General features: G+C 43.5%; 1 protein-coding gene across 1 annotated transcript in view; it reads right to left on the reverse strand.

Moving 5' to 3' along the window:
* Positions 1-17,679, reverse strand: part of LOC145400248 (acetyl-coenzyme A transporter 1) — a 105,744-nt gene that overhangs the window by 65,507 nt on the left and 22,558 nt on the right. The window contains exons 4-5 of the mRNA XM_080272763.1: positions 16,892-17,018; positions 9,349-9,517 (exon numbers count right to left, since the gene is read on the reverse strand). Of these exons, the coding sequence (XP_080128889.1) occupies positions 9,349-9,517; positions 16,892-17,018 (296 nt within the window). The remainder of the gene's footprint in view (positions 1-9,348; positions 9,518-16,891; positions 17,019-17,679) is intronic.

The following is a 17,679-nucleotide window of genomic DNA, read 5'->3' on the forward strand; positions in this document are numbered from 1 at the left end:
TACCCAACCACCCCTTGGATATAAACCTTCACCGGCTCAATCCGACTGGAGAGCAATAATTACCCACTAAACCACCAGAAGCCAAAATTTGGTTATATGGTTACCACCCAGTGTAGTAAATGGTTTCCTGGTGTACAGGAAACCATTTGGCTTGTCACTCAGTGTAGAGTCACCCACAAGCAGAAGGAAATGGAAAGAATGAAGGAAAGAAAGACAGAAGGGGATGGATAAATAATCATATTTATCAGGTCAGTGACTAATCTCACCCCTATATCTCCTGCGGCCTTCAACATTTCGGCAGTCAACCCAGCCACACCTGCTGTCTTCGCCACCTGCATCCTGCCTATTGCCTCACTCACAGTAGCAACATCAATCAAAGGCCAAGGGCCAAACACTGGATCTGCTGGCTCCAACCCTTCCCTGTCCCAGTCAAACTCCTCATTCAACAACCGGCTATAATAGTCTCTCCATGCATCTTTAATATCCTCACTGTTCACCACTACCCTTCCTTCATCATTCTTCACACACTGCTCACCCATAATATCCTGATTATCCCTCTTCATCTGATCTGCCACCTTAAATATCATATTTTTCCTTTCCCCATGATTTAGGTTATCAAGTAAAAGTCTCTGTGACTCAGACTTCGCCCTGTATACCTCTCTTCTAGCCCTACTCTTGGCAGCCAAGTATTCCTCCTTGCTACCACCCTTCTTCCATTCCCGGAAAAGCCTTCTTTTCTCCTTAACTGCAGCTTCTACACCTTCATCCCACCACCAAGTTACTTTATGTCTTGGTGGTCCTCTTGTCCAACCGCATGTTAAATCAGTAACTCTCAAGAGATTGTTCTTGAGGGCTCTGTACTGTTCATTAACACCTCTGTCTACAGCTCTCTGATCAGCCACCACTCTCCTCATCTCGCTATAGAAGGTATCCCTTACTACTTGGTTTTTCAGCTTCCATATTTTCCTCCTAGGTACATAAGTCCTCTTTTTCATCACTTGTTCTTTAAGCACCATATCACAAATCAATACTTTGTGCTGCTGCACACACTCCTCACTTCCTATAACTTTAATATCCCTCAATAACCACCTATCAGCCCTCCTAACCAGAAAATAATCTATCTGACTGCTATTTCCCCCAGACTCATACGTTATTAACCTACTCTCTCTTTTCCTAAAATGTGTGTTGCACGCAATCATGTCCACTGCCTCCCCAAACTCGAGTATCCTTTCCGCTTCCGCATTCCTTATACCATACACACATCCCCCATGTACTCCTTCATAACCTTGCGCTGCTTCACCTACATGACCATTTAAGTCCCTTCCCAAAACCACTATCTCATCATCCCGCATATCACCTACTACACGTATTAAATCAACCCAAAATCTATCTTTCTCTGTTTCATCCAATCCTGCCTGTGGGGCATATGCCGATATAATTGCAGCTATCAGTCTACCGAATAGAATTTTCACTACCAATATCCCATTGCTTTCTCTTATAACATTCATACCATATTCCACCAATTTCTCCGCAACCATCACACCAACACCCCCATATCCGTCTGTCCCCCCCTGCCAAAACAACTTATAGGAACAGTCCTTCTCAACAATTTTTCTGGCTGATCCACCCCTGTACCGGACTTCCTGCAAACACGCCACATCCACCCACCTCCTACTGAATGCCTCAACGACTTCCCCCGCTCTTCCCCTCAAACTTCCCACATTCCATGAGCCCACCCTCATCCCCCTGGGTGATTTACTGTCCTCAGGGTTGCTTTGAAACTTATTCTTGTATTTTGTCATAGTCAGTATTAATAAAGGGGGATAGACATACCACAGGCCCCACTCACTGCACAGTCCCAGGTCCAGGCAATGGATCTGGGACCCCTAGCCCACCAGCTTACCAGTGGCTGTGGTAGTGGCTTCGGGGCACCCTGCCGGGTAAATTACCATGTAACTTGATAATCTATCTATCTATCTATTGCCAGACGTCTTTATCCCATTAGGGGTGACCACAGACATATCGTTCCCCCACCATTTCACTACCTTGCTCACAGCTCACACTCCCCTTTCTCATATACCTCTCCAATCCACCAATCCATCTCTTCCTTGACCTCCCCCTCCCTCTCCCCCCCTCCACCTCACTCACATACACTCTCCTCTTCAGTCTCTCACTCTCCATCCTCTCCACATAGCCAAACCACCTCAGTGTGTTCCTCCTAATGCTTCCTATCACATCCACATCGAAACAACAATGCTCCTTCAAATCCTCATTTGTCAGTCTCTCTCCATGTGACTCCATAGGGTCCTTTCAAAAAACTCATTTCCACTGCTCTCACTCTTGACTTCTGTCCCTCCAACAAGGCTCAAGCTTCACTTCCATACATTAGAGATGGTATCACAATACTGGCATGTAGTAACTTTTTCACTTCTCATTTCCCTGTTTCTTATCACTGCGTTCAAGAACCAGCAACCTTTCTTCCTTGCTGTACCCTTTCAAGCACTTCACCCTCCAAACTTCCATCCTTACTCATCACATTACCCAAGTACTCAAAAGCACTCACATTCTCCATTTCCCCACCATCCAACCTCACTGTACATTCACTGACTTCACTTCTATCGAAGACCATAAATTTACTCTTCCCTACATTCATCTTTAGATTCCATTTCTTACACACTCCCCCAGACTCATCCACCAAGCCTTGAAGCTCCATTTTGTCTTCACATAACAACACAGTATCATCTGCAAACAACAGTATAAGGAGTTTCCAAACACTGCTCTCCCTCATTACGGCTACTCCAACATCCACTGCCCTATCTTGTATTTCTTTTATAACCCCATCCATATACAGACTGAACAACCATGGAGACATGACATATCCGTGTTTCAACCCAACTTCAAAAAGAAAAATTCACTCAGTTCATTATCCACACGCACTGCAGCTTTAGCAACCTCATACATACTCTTCACGGAATTCAACAACTTCCATTCAACTCCATATATTCTTAACACTTTCCACAATCTTTGTCTATCCACCTTGTCATATGCTTTCACCAAATCCATGAAGGCTGCATACAACTTCTTTCCCTTCTCTAGAAACATTTCACAAAAGATCTAAGAATAAATATCTGATCTACACAACCTCTTCCCTTCCTAAAACCTCCCTGTTCTTCTCCAACTAATTCCTCTGTTATTTCCCTAACTCTGTCAATTAGTATCCTACCATACACTTTTCCTATTACACTAAAAAGACAAATGCCCCTATGATTATCACACACTTCTTTTTCCCTTTTTCCTTTGTGCAGGGGAACAATTATACCTGACTTCCAATCCTCCGGGACTCTACCTTCCTCCCAGGCCAATCTGCAAATCTTCCACATCCATTCAGCATTTCACCACACACACCATCAATTCCTGGGCTTTCCCTATTTTGACTTTCTTCACTGCTTCCACAACTTCCATCCTACTGATTTCTTCCTCTCTTCTCACCTCCCTCCTTCTCCCAGCCATTCCCCAGCCACTTATACTCACATTACTTTCATTCTCTATGTTCAACAATTCCTTAAAGTGTTCTCTCCATCTGCTCACTTTTTCTCCCTTCTCCACTAGTAATCTACCATTTTTTTCTTTGACTCCCCGACTAACTTCTTTGCCACCCTGTCTAACTCTCTTTACCTCTTTCCACAACATTTTCTTACATTCGCTTCACTTTACAATCAAATTCCTTCCAAATTCCTCATCCACTCTCCTCTTACTCTCTCTTACTTATCTTCTCACCTCTCTCTTCCTCTCTACATAAAACTCTCTCTTCCGCCTCTCAACTTCTTCCACGCCCGTTTCCCATCCATTCATTCTATGCTTTCTTCTTTTGTGCCACAGCCTGTCTCACCTCTTCACTCCACCATGCTGTTCTTTTCACCCCCTTTTGCCTTTCTTCACTTCACCCCACATGCAACCTCACATGCTGCACAAATTTCTTCTGTGAATATCTTGCACACACCTTCCACATCCCCCATCTGCTCCAATCCATATTTACTCAATTGCTCCTCCACTTCTCTCTTATATTCTGCCATTTTTTCATCCTCTTGTAACCTTTCCACCCTCCTTGCATATACTACTTCCTTCTGTCTTTCCTTTCTATTTCTCCATTTCATTTGGACCTTGATTCCCACCACCACCTACTGGTTGTCAGAAAGTCCACTCCCCCAACCTCTATATGATCTTGCATCCATTACACACCTTTGCATCCTTTCATCCAAACACACATAATCAATCATTGCTTTCTGTTCATTCAGTTCACCACCCACCCTTCTCATCCCTCGCTATGCATAACTATGGATCATTTTGTGCTTGAAGAGGGTACTGGCTATCACCAACCCCCTCCCTGTACAAATGTCCACTAAAGTACTTCCATTCTCATCTATCTCATCAGGCACACCCCACTCACCAACTACTTCATCCACTTTCACATTCCCTACTTTACCATTCATATTGCCAATCAAAAACACTCTCTCATTCCTTCAAACTTTTCCATGCACGCTTCCACACTTCTCCAGAACTCTTCTCGCACTCTGTTTGCACAATCTTGCGTTGGTGCATACACACACACAATTGCCCACATTTGTAGGCCAACTTTCAATCTTATCCAGACAATCCTTGAGCCAACTGATCCATATTCTCTTATGTTCTCCTTCCATCTGTTACTCACAACAATACACACTCCTTCTTTTGCCCTCTTATTGTCACCTACTCCCGTGCATATACCCCATCCATACTCCCATTCTCTCACACTCTCTCCTCTCCATTTAGTTTCAGTTAATCCACATACATCCACTTTTGCACCCTCAAGCACCTAGACAATCTCTCTCTCTTTCACCACATCATTTGCACCCCTTACATTCCACATCGCAATCCGTACCATGTCCTTTGTTCAGTCCTCAGTCGTCACCTTTTGGTCAGTCCTGGTCCGAGGCTTCTTGTTTGTATTTTTAGTTAGTTGTTTTCCAGAGGGGGGAACTAACCCTCCACCAACCCACTTGTTGCAATATAGGGAATATGTGTTGGTTGGTTATAAGGTTACCACCCAACTCTGTAAGTGCTTTCCTGGTTTACAGGAAATCATCTGGCTTGCCATTCAGTGTAGAGCTACCCTAAAAATACTGAGTACCAGTACACTAAGTGGGTGGATGATGGGCATCCCCACCTACCATGATGACTAGCTGATGAGTGCAATTGTAAATGTGTATAAGGAGAAGGGTGCTGCCCTGGAAAGAGGTACAGGGGAATAAAACTTTTGGAACATACTGTAGGTAGCAGAAAGAGTCCTAGACAGTATGATGAGGAAGACAGTGAATACTGATGGGATGTAGTTTGAGCTTATGCCAGACAAAGGGACCACTGATGCCATATCTGTCCAACAGCTTCAGGAAAAATATATAGGAAAGAAAAGGGAGCTGTACTTTTTTGTTGTTGACTTTCTTTAACTGTCTCTAGGGAGGTGGTGAGATGGTCAATGAGGAAGCTTGGAACTGAAGAGTGGCTGGTTAGAGTGGTTATGACTATGTATGTGGGTGCTTGCACCCAGCTGAGTGAATGGAGATTTAGTGATGAGTTTTCTGTGAATGCTGGCATGCATTAGGGGTCAGTCTTGTGCCTCTTGTCGTCTGTCATGATGCCTGACACTCTCTCACGTAGCCAAAAATGGACTCCTACAGGAGATGTTGTATACTAAGAACTTGGTGTTGACTGAAGAGAATGAAAGGGAGGCAGAGGAATGATTCTGGAAATGGAGAGATGGAATGGCGCACAAGGATCTTAGAATAAATGTGGACAAAACTAAAGTGATGATATTTAGAGCTGGTGGCAGTACTATCACAGCAGAGGGAGTGTGGCCATGCGCAGTTTGCTACATGAGTGTGGGAAGCAACTCCATATTGTGCAGCTTCTGTGATAAGTGAGTGCATAAGAGATGTAGAGCCATCAGAGGCAAATCGTCTGATAACGCTGATTTTGCAGTTTGTCAGGAGGAGCATAAAGAGACTGTTAAGTGTGAAAGGACTGATCTTGATGGAGAGTCCCTTGAGTGTGTGAAGGAGTTTGTTATTTGGGGGACATGTTATGTGCTGGAGGTGATGCTGAAGCTAGCTCTGTGGCTAGGGTAAGGAGTGACTGGAGGAAGTTCAGGGAGCTGTTGCCTCTCCTAATACTGAAAGGGCTCTCTCTCTCTGTACTATGGGATCATGGTATGTGGCATGTATTAGGAGTGTAATGCTGTATGGTAGTGGCACCTGGGCAGAGGATATTTGTAGGCTCAAATTTACTGAAACTACAGTGATTAGATGGATGTGCAGAGCATCCTTGAATTCGAGGTTTTGGGGGGCTAGGATTGCAGCTGAAGAGTTCAGAGGAAGGATGGGACTGGAATATATTGGTGATGTGATAAGGAGGGTGCACTGAGATGGACTGGGCATGTTGAGAGGACAAACGTTGATAACCAGGTGCAAAAGTTGAGAAGTGTAAACATCCTGGCTGGGGCAGGGAACAGTTTAAGGATTTGAATTTCATAAAAGCAGACTTTCCTGATCTACCAGATGACCCGCCGACATGTCGTAAAAGTATCCCCGCTAATACCAATACACCAGTCCTGTATGAGACAGCCCTATCATGTATTCAATATGGACGGTGGGTGTTAGCGCCGAAGTGGTGACATGTAGAGAGATGTATGATATGTAGGAGGACTACTGGGCCTTGAGAGCAGGCTGTAAAGCCTATGCCCAGAGTCGGACACATAAAAAAAAAAAAAAAAAAAAAAAATATGGGGGTAGGGTTGTGAGAGGCAGACCAAAAAAAAGGGCTGGGACGAGGTTATAGAGTATGACCTCAGGAACTGAATTAGGAGGATGCCAGAGATCGAGCAGTGTGGATAACCACCATTGGGTAACCAAAACCAATGCACGCAAGCATGTTGAAGCCTTTATAAAAAATGCAAGTGATACAAAACTAAGCATTCTGTGGGTGTGCTATGCATTACCATGTGAAGAATGGAGTGTAACATCACACCAAACACATCAGCAAGTTGTAAACAGAAGTCAGATGATCGCACGTTATCAAACCCAAGGCGATGATTAAAGATACAGTAGATCCTTGTTGCAATGAACTCATTGGGAGAATGCCAGGTTCATTAAAGCCAACAGTTCACTATATCTGAGGGTCTGTTCTTGAGGTGGGATTTCAAGCACATGTTTGAAAATACAGTAAATGAGTACAATAGCAAATTCTAGTACTGTAATAAACATGAAAACTATACCTATTTACAATAACTTGGCCTATAATTCCACCTTTTTGTAACTTAATTCACATCCACATCATGGCACTTCTTCAAGACTAGTACAGCACAGTAGTACTTCCCTTTCAGCAGTGTTCACTCTACCTGGGTTTGGTTATTAGCAGAAAGCAGATGGTCATTCTTCAAAAGCACCTGAGAAATGTTGGAAAGCATCGGTGGGGTTCCACATGAAGCACTATTCTCACCTGCACAGCCCTTCCTGTGTTTTCTCACATGCCCTGCACTCTCCCCTTGTTTGTACCACTTGGGTGGTTCCAGTGTTGCTGGTCTGGCAGAAAAGTCACAAAATCTAACAACTTTCAATATTATCTAGTTGCGACTCTAGCCGATTCATACAAACTTATTTGTCTATCTATCTATCTACTGACTGATGCCTTAATCCTGTAAGAGGTGGCCACAAACAAATCACCTCCATGTCAACCTGTCCCCCAACATTTCACTGTCCTGCTCCCAGCTCACACACCCCTCTCTCATATACCTCTCCACTCCATCAATCCATTTCATCCTTGGCCTCCCCCTCCCTCTCCTCCTCTCCACCTCACTCACATACACTCTCCTGGTCAGTCTCTCACTCTCCATCCTCTCTACATGGCCAAATCACCTCAATGTGTTTCTCTTAATGCCTCCTATCACATCCACATCCACACCACAATGCTCCTTCACTTCCTCATTTGTCAGTCTGCCTCTCCATGTGACTCCACATGCTCCTCTCAAATAAATAATTTCTACTGCTCTCACTTTTGACTTCTGTCCCTCCAACAAGGTCCAAGCTTCACTTCCATACGTTAGAGTTGGTATCACAATACTGTCATGTATTCGTCATGTACCTGACATACAGCATAATTAATCCTTCATACCATCCATCCTCTTCTGTCTTTCTTTCCTTCATTCTTTCCTCTTTCTTCTGCCTGCGGGTGACTTTGCACTCCCTCTTGTGTCTTTCTTTCCTCCATTCTTTACTCCTCCTTCTGCCTATGGGTGACTCTACACTGAATGACAAGCCAAATGGTTTCCTGTACACCAGCAAACCATTTACTATGCTGGGTGGTAACCATATAACCAAATTTTGGCGCCCGGTGGTTTAGTGGGTAGTAACGGTGCTCCAATCGGATTGAGCCAGTGAAGGTTTATATCCAAGGGGTGGTTGGGGTTTATTGCTCACATAATGCCACTCAGGGATGAGTGAGGTTGGTCACTCTCATCTTAAATGCCAGGACCAACGTGCCGAGCCCCGGGCTCCTACGCTCCTCATGGGGTAACGTAGGCTTAGATGATGGATGGATGGACTAAAATTTTACCAAACTATAATTCATAAAATCACTGCCATTTTCATTTCCACATATTACTTCTCAAATTAAATGATCACAGAAACAAGCATTCTTGTGAAAAAAAATATGTATAAAAACAATCCAGCCCTGAAAATGTTGTGTGTGTGTGCAGGTGTTATGACTGTGGTGAAGGAAACATGACCATGTATGACACAAAACCTGATAACATTCAGAACTTTTATGATTAACCAACTGAAACATGTTCATACCAGTTTGTGCATGCATTCTCAAAGACAGTCATGGTGTTGGAAACTCAACAGTTTACAACTTTACAAAGCTATGTGATAAGATTCTGAAGTCCTATCACGAGTGAAAATACAGTAAATATCCTTCAACCGTGCAACAGCACCAGTCAGAAGTCATTAGCTGACGATTTAACTCTAACAAAAGCAAATTTGTTGTCTCCTAAAATATTTCTTTACATCAAGTAAGTGAATGAAAGGTGCCACCACATACCAGTAAACACACAAACTACTGAACAACAACATTAAGGATAGTACTATAATGGAACAAACTTTTTGAGATGTTCATAGAGTTCTTATATACTGTACTCAAGTTACTCTTCATCTATCAATCTGTCATCTCTTACACATATTTCACTTACTTTTACCATTCCACTTTTCAATCTATCTTTCAAATATCCAAGCCTATTGTCTTCTTTTATTCTGTCCTAACCTGGATAGGATGGTAAGAGCCCAGCCATCAACTGCAATATCCTGTGTGGCAGCCAGAAAGTTGAGAGCAAAGAACACTGAAGTGATGATGGGAACATTTGGTGGGACTGTAGGATCATCATCTCCAAACAGCATGTTGGTCTTCATTGACAACAGCAGCATGAACCCACCTGCAGGAGAAAAGTGACATATTACCATAGTTTCTTTTCTTTAAATCAACCAAGTCAGAGGATTAAGAGATGGTATAATGGGAGACAGGAGAGGTACAGCTGAAGTCTGACATTTCAACATCATCGTCATAATGATCTTCACCTTTTTTTCTGAAAGCAGGAAACAAGGAAAGTGAATGTACAAAAGTGGGAAACCTATAACCAGAATGCCCAGTGAAACAGACCACAAAATCCTTTACAAATCATTCAATTCCCACATACATCAACATTTAATGAACTCAAGAAATGCTGCAAGCCTCATTACAGGCACTACAGCTGCAGGATATTAATTTTCCTTTAATTTCAGAGATATAACTTTTTCTTTTACTAAAAGGCTCTGCTAAAATTGCAAGTCTTGCTTTTATCTGAATGGCTCAGAGGATTTCACTTTAACTGCTTATGCTTAAGTTTGCCCTATCAAAACAAGGCAATCAAAGAGTAAATGAAATACTGCACTGGTTTGAGTACAGATACCTGGTAAAACTTCTGAATGGATGGTAAATCTTACATGATTCTAGCCTGACTGGCCATTTGATAAAAAATTTATTACATCCACCTCTTCACACCACTTGACAGCTTTCCATGCACAACATACATATATACTATAAAACCTTCCATAATCCCTTCTTAATAACCATGCTGTTCTACATCCTTTAACCCCTTCATTGCGATATCATCTTTTTACATTTTATTTTTGCTGTTAGATATTTTTACATAACTTAGGAAGGCATCCTGGTAGCGACACAGTTCATGAAGGCTATAATCAACCATTCCAGCTCAAAAAGACTTTCCCAGTTTGAATACATTTCCTTGAAAATAACAAGAATTGAACAAAAAAGCTGCCATCATACTGAAGGGGTTAATACTATTAATACCATGAAGTTCTTTTTACGTGCTTTCTTCACTATACGTTTTACTGAAAAAGTTCAATCAATATGTCCACTAAAACCCCAAAAACTTCAACCAATCTGTTCATCACTCACCAGATATTCAAATATTATCAATCACAGCCCATGCAAGCATGTGTCTGACTTTTCACTTGATGGCAGCTCTCCATTAGTGACACTGAGCCATTTCCCTAGCCAATCCCTATCCCTGAGGTCTCTACACAGGATGTTACCTCATATTCCTCAGTCTGCCTCTAGGCACTCTTCCCTCTCTATTCAAACCTGTGACCATACTCAACCAGACCCTCTCCTGACTCTTCTCTATCATCATCATCATCATCCAGACCTCCTTTCCCACCCTAAGGCAGGGTGAGGAGTAGCAATGTCCAGACAGCCCAAATTTCCCCAATCCAATGGGGCACGCTTCCATTCACTCATCATTCAAGCCCCCGGAATCCTGGCCCTATCGGATACACCAAAAACATTCACCACGTTCTGTAGCTTCACAAAATCGTATCCGAGAGTCAATCCAGACTCTGCCATGTTAAAAAGGGGTGCCAAAACCCCTGATCATGCACTTCTCCTCACATCATTCATCCAGCCAGCTCGATCTCCTGTCAGTTCCCTAGCCTCACCAACTTCCAAACCTCTCTTCCTCACACGTTCATCCACCACATCTCTCCATCTTCTCCTTGGTCCACCTCGCCTCCTCCCTCCTTCGAATTCACTCAGATATACCTTTTTCACCACTCTATTGTTATCCATTCTCCCCACATGACCATACTATCTCAGTACACTCTCTTCGATCCTGGTGTCCACTGACTTCCTCACTCCCTATCTTTCACAAATCACATTATTTCATATCCTATCCACCCTCTGTACTCCACATACATTCCTCGGCAGTCCCATCTCCACTGCCTTACTCTTGACTTTTCATTTTCATGCCACACCATAGTCTCACATTCATATGTTATAGTTGGCACTAACACTCCTTCATGTAAGCCTTGTGCAGCTGCAACACTCACGCCTCTGTTTCTTATCAAGGCCTTCATTGCACCAGCTACTTTTCTTCCATGTGTCACTCTACTTTCCACTTCTTTTGCACATTTTCCTCTGTTTTCTATCACTGTACTCAGGTATTTGAACTCTCTCACCAATTCCAGTCTCTCTCCATTCATTGTAACATCACACTGGGAGTAACCTTCTCTCTCGATAACCATCACTTTACTCTTTTCTACATTTACTCTCAAGGCACGACACTCACAGACTTCAGTAAAACTCTTCACTAGCCTATCAAGTTCTTGTCCGGTACTTGCAAGCAGTACTGCATCATCAGCATACAACAAATTTGAGATATTCCATCCATCACCATTCATTACCAACGCCATCTCTCTCTCCATTACTCGTGTTTTTACCTCTCTCACCACCCCATCCATATATACTGTATATTGAACAACCATGGGGACATCACAAAACCTTGTTGCATGCCCACACCAATCATGAACCATTCACTTAGATGTCCATTAACCCTTACACATGCTTCACTAATATCATAAAAACTCTCAACGGCACCTAGCAGCATACCCTCTACACCGTACATGTGCAAAACTTTCCACACTCTTTCTCTGTCCACTTTGTTGCATGCCTTTTCCAGATCCATGAATGCCATAAACACCTTATGGTTCTTCACACAAGCCTTCTCTGCTATCTGTCTCACTGCAAATATTTGGGCCACACATCCTCTGCCACTCCTAAAGCCACCCTGTTCATCACTCACTAGGACTTCTGATATCTCTCTTACTTTCCCCATGATAATTCTTCCATATACCTTCCCTACCATATGTGGCTCTCCACGTTACACGATCCATTGCAGCCTCCCTGTTCAGTCCCTTAACCCTGAGGTCACACTTAATGAAATTAATGACCTCGGCCCACGTCTCTCTCAGTCTACCCCTCGCAACCTCACCTCCAATATTAACGCTTCTCACTTTCTACACCCAACTAACATCCCCCATCCTGTCCACATGCCCAAACCACCGCAATCTACCTCTTCTCATCACAACACCAATACACTCCAGTCCCATCTTACCTCTTAACTCTTCCATCGTAAACCCAGTCCCCCTAGGCCTTGCACACAGGAACGCACTGCACATCCACCTAATCATTGTCACTTCTGTTCATCTGAGCCTGCAAATATCCTCTTCCTTTACTGACCAGGTCTCACTACCATACAGTATTACACTCCTAACACATGCTGCATACAAAGACCCCTTAGCACACAGAGAGAGTCCTCTCAATGTCAGGAGAGGAAACAGCTCCCTGAACTTCTTCCAACCATTTCTCACCCTAGCCAAAGAGCTTGCTCCAGCCCCACCTCCAGTACATAAAATGTCTCCCAAATAACAATACATTTCCACACACTGAAGAGACTCACCAGCAAGTTCAATCCATTCATGTCTGACAATCTCCACCTGCTCTCCCGGGCACGCCACACATATAAAATCAGCATTATCTCGCAGTCTACCTCTAATACAACTACATCTCTTGTGCACCCACTTATCACAAACACTGCACAAGATGGAATTACTTCCCATGCCTTTGCAGCAAATTGCACATGGCCACTTTCCCTCTTCTTTGACAGTACTTCCACCAACCATGGATATCATCACTTTTGTTTTATCTGCATTTACTCATAAGCCCTTGTGCCCCATACCATCTCTCCACTTCCTAAATCTTTCCTCCACCTCCCTTTCATTCTCTGCAATCAACACCAAATCATCAGCATACAACATCTCCCATGGGAGTCCATTTATGAAGTCATGTGAGAGGGCTTCTAGTATCATGATAAACAACAAGGGACTCAAAACTGACCCCTGATGCACACCAACATTCATGGAAAACTCATCACTCAAATCTCCATTCATTCTTACTTGGGTGCGAGCACCCATATACATGGCCATAACCACCCTAACCAGCCACTCCTCCATCCAAGCTCCCTCATTGCCCACTTCACCACCTCTCTAGGGACTCTGTAAAAGGCCTTCTCCATATCAACAAAAACAAGTACAGTTCCCTTCAGTTTCCTATATATTTTTCCTGAAGCTGTCGAACAATGAATATGGCATCAATGGTCCCCCTGCCTGGCATAAACCCAAAATACACCTCATCAATATTCACTCTTTCTCTAATCATATCTTCTAGAACTCTCTCCATTACCTTCATTATCTGATCTAAAAGCTTTATACCTCTATAATTTCCTCTTTCCAGGTCATCACCCTTTCCCTTGTACACACTTACAATTACAAATTTCAGCCAATCATCTGGGACAACACACTCATATATAATCATATTTATCAGGTCAGTGACTAACCATACTCCTGTATCTCCTGAGGCCTTCAACATTTCAGCAGTCAACCCAGACACACCTGCTGCATTCCCCACCTGCATCCTGCCTATTGCTTCACTCACAGTAGCAGGGTCAATCAAAGGCCAAAGGCCAAACACTGGATCTGCTGGCTCCAAACCTTCCCTGTCCCAGTCAAACTCCTCATTCAACAACCGGCTATAATGCTCTCTCCGTGCATCTTCAATATCTCCACTGTTCACCACCATCCTTCCATCATTCTTCACACACTGCTCTATAATATCCCGATTACCCCTCTTCACCTGCTTTGCCACCTTAAATATCATATTTTTCCTTTCCACACGATTTAGGTTATCAAGTAAAAGTCTGTGTGACTCAGACTTCACCCTGTATACCTCTCTTATAGCCCTATGCTTGGCAGCCAATTATTCCTCCATATTACCACTCTTCCTCCATTCCCGGAAAAGCCTTCTTTTCTCCTTAACTGCAGCTTCTACATCCTCATCCCACCACCAAGTTACTTTATGTCTTGGCGGGCCTCTTGTCCAACCACATACTGCATCAGTAACTCTCAAGAGGTTGTTCTTGAGGGCTCTGTACTGTTCACTAATGCCTCTATCAACGGCTCCCTGTTCAGCCACCACTCTCCTCATCTCGCTATAGAAGGCATCCCTTACTGCTTGGTTTTCCAGCTTCCATATTTTCCTCCTAGGTACATAAGTCCTCTTTTTCATTACCTGTTAAGTATCACGACACAAATCAATAATTTGTGCTGCTGCACACACTGCTCGCTTCCTGTCACTTTAACATCCCTCACTCCTCACTTCCTATAACTTTAACATCCCTCACTCCTCACTTCCTATAACTTTAACATCCCTCACTAACCTCCTATCAACCCTCCTGACCAGAAAATAATTTATCTGACTGCTGTTTCTCCCAGACACATATGTAATCAACCTACTCTCTCTTTTCCTAAAATGTGTGTTGCACACAATCATGTTCACTGCCTCCCCAAACTCGAGTATCCTTTCCCTTTGCACATTTCTTGTACCATATGCACATCCCTATGTACTCCTTCATATCCTTCAGCTGCTTCACCTACATGACCATTCAAGTCCCCTCCCAAACCACTATCTCATCATCCCCCATACTACCTACTACACGTATTAAGTCATCCCAAAATCTATCCTTCTCTACCTTATCCAAGCCTGCTTGTGGAGCATATGCCGATATAATTGCAATCATCATTCCACTAAACAAAATTTTCACCACTAATATCCTATTGCTTACTGTCATAACATTCATAACATATTCCACCCACTTTTCTGCAGCCAACACACCCACACACCCATATCCATCTGTCCCTCCCCTGCCAAAACAACTTATAGTAGTAATCCTTCCCAACAATTTTTCTGGCTGATCCACCCCTGTACCAGACATCCTGCAAACATGCCACATCCACCCACCTCCTACTGAATGCCTCAATGACTTCCCCCACTCCACCCCTCAAACTTCCTACATTCCATGAACTCACTCTCATCCCCCTGGGCGATTTAATGTCCTCTGGCTTGGCAATGGATCTGGGACCCCTAGCCCACCACCTTACCAGTGGTTGTGGTAGTGACCTCAGGGCACCCTGCCAGGATAGCTACAGGGACACCCTCCAAGCACCTTGGCACTGTAACTGCCCTGCCATTATGAGCCCACTGATAGGGCAGCCTCCTCGGGTGCTACTCCCAGGTTCGGGCCCATCTCTATTGGGCGGACGCGCAGCCTGGGAAACACAATGCCCTGTACCCACTAGCACAGGTTCGAGCCCCATCTCACCCCGGACCCATGATCTATGTCAGTGGAACCCGTCACACCTCCCCCAAAAGTCCGCCACTAGGTAGCAGGGGCAAAGTTTTCTGGCCGCATGCCCTTGCTGTCGTCAACCCCTGTAATGTGGTGGGATACGTTGTGTGATATGTAAAGCATTTGTGGTGTAGTGCATAACACAGTTAGAGGAAATGTTTGGGAGAGAATGCTGGCCTACTCTCCATGTTACTGTTGCATTGAAAAGGTCAGCAAAGGGGGATGGTTTGGCAGCTAGCGAAACAGGAGCTCCAGCTCTCCCTATTACCAGCATTCCCATTCCACTCGGGAGTACCACCCCGTTCGGCCTGTGCTACAGCCTCCTCCTCTTCTACTACCTTAAGATCGTGTTCATCTGTTACTGCTCTGTTTCTCATACTTTCTGCTTTCTGTCTTCCTCTCACCCTATATCCATGAAATTTCCCTTAGTGCCACCTTGCTTACCACAGTCATATGATCAGATAATCCTGTACATTATCTGCTCACTGCCCGTCAACAAAATTCAAAGCATTTCACTCTATGTCCCCATCATCATCATCATCTCACCATCCTTGTGCCAACAGTACTGTACTCCAAAATATCCTACTCTCTACAACCACATAACCAATCATGATTTTTTGGCTATGTTTCCTATGGTAACTGTATGTGTACTGATGTGCTTCTCTGTGTTTAAAATATGAATTAATAATGCATGAACTTCTTTCCTGACACATATCATCTATCTGTCATCCATCGAAGTTCTCCCCTGGCAATCTAAAAATGACGGACTACATCAATTACAGGACCAGTCAACTCTCATTCAGGTCTCCCATCACAAAAACCTAGTAACTCCTGGACATATATCCTATCACTGCTTTTATCTGCCAAAATCTCTTTTAGGTATGTGTTCTGTGAACAATTTAGGTGGGAATAAAGGTTAGCGTGACGATAACGATGATGATGACGATGATGGTAAAGAGGACGATGATTATGACTATGAATGCAGATTTCTTTAGATGAATTTGCTGAGATTTATAATCATGACCTTCTCTGAATAAACAACTATATCTTCGTGTCCTGAGCCCAAATAACAAAACAATATACTGCACAAGCTACAAAATATTCTTCATGATACCAATCCTAACGAGGCTGATCTTGCTCTCCCATGACGGAATTGACTATACTAATAATGCCATCACATGAATTAAACAATGGAACCAAATTAAACAATAACATATCTTAACACACTACCTATAAGATATTGTGCTGGTACAAGCCATGACTTGCGACGGCCGACGCTCTCCAGGTACACAGAGTCAACCAGGGGTGCCCACAGAAGCTTGATGCTAAATGGCCAAAAGGACAAGCTGAATGTTGCCTGGAAGATAAATGTAGCAGTACTCCACCTGTTCTCAGTAGAGCATATTCATAGTAAAATACTTAGCTTAGCTTCAAATAAACCTTAAACTACAATAAGATCCTTTATGCAAACTGAATGGAGCTGGCATGGACTGAAAAATATAGGACAGTATAATACTCCGCAAGAGTGAATGATTGCATTCAGTACTTTCTGTAAGCTGTACTTTTTTTCCTTTGCAGACAAACACCCATTTTTTCCACGCTCTCTGATTGCGCATTATGTAAGAGGTGACTGTACTGCCTAAGAAGGGCCTCCCAATCAGCAGCTCCAACGTGCCACAACCGACGTCTTTTTGGAGGGTCCACAGGCCGTACTGGAGCAATAGGACAGGTTAAGGTAATAAGGTTTTGATCGGAGGCAAGGAAAGCTTTACAGCTTAAGCAGAAGGATTAGTTATATGGAAGAGGTCAATTACAGTGTGTTGGAAATCTCTCCAAGGCAGTCAGGAATATGGGTAGAGAGTGGTACAAGCTGCTCTAGGTCATTAGGGATAGAAATGATGGCTTGTTCACCAGGTGCATCAGTGACAGGAGAGAAGAGCCGAAGGTGGTGGTGAACACTGAAATCTCCAAGAATGGAGATTTCAGACAAAGGAGAAATGAATAGGATGTGTTCCATC

The sequence above is a fragment of the Coenobita brevimanus genome, chromosome 51, assembly GCF_032717465.1.
Source record: "Coenobita brevimanus isolate Jiangsu-jjx chromosome 51, ASM3271746v2, whole genome shotgun sequence".
Classification (NCBI taxonomy): domain Eukaryota; kingdom Metazoa; phylum Arthropoda; class Malacostraca; order Decapoda; family Coenobitidae; genus Coenobita; species Coenobita brevimanus.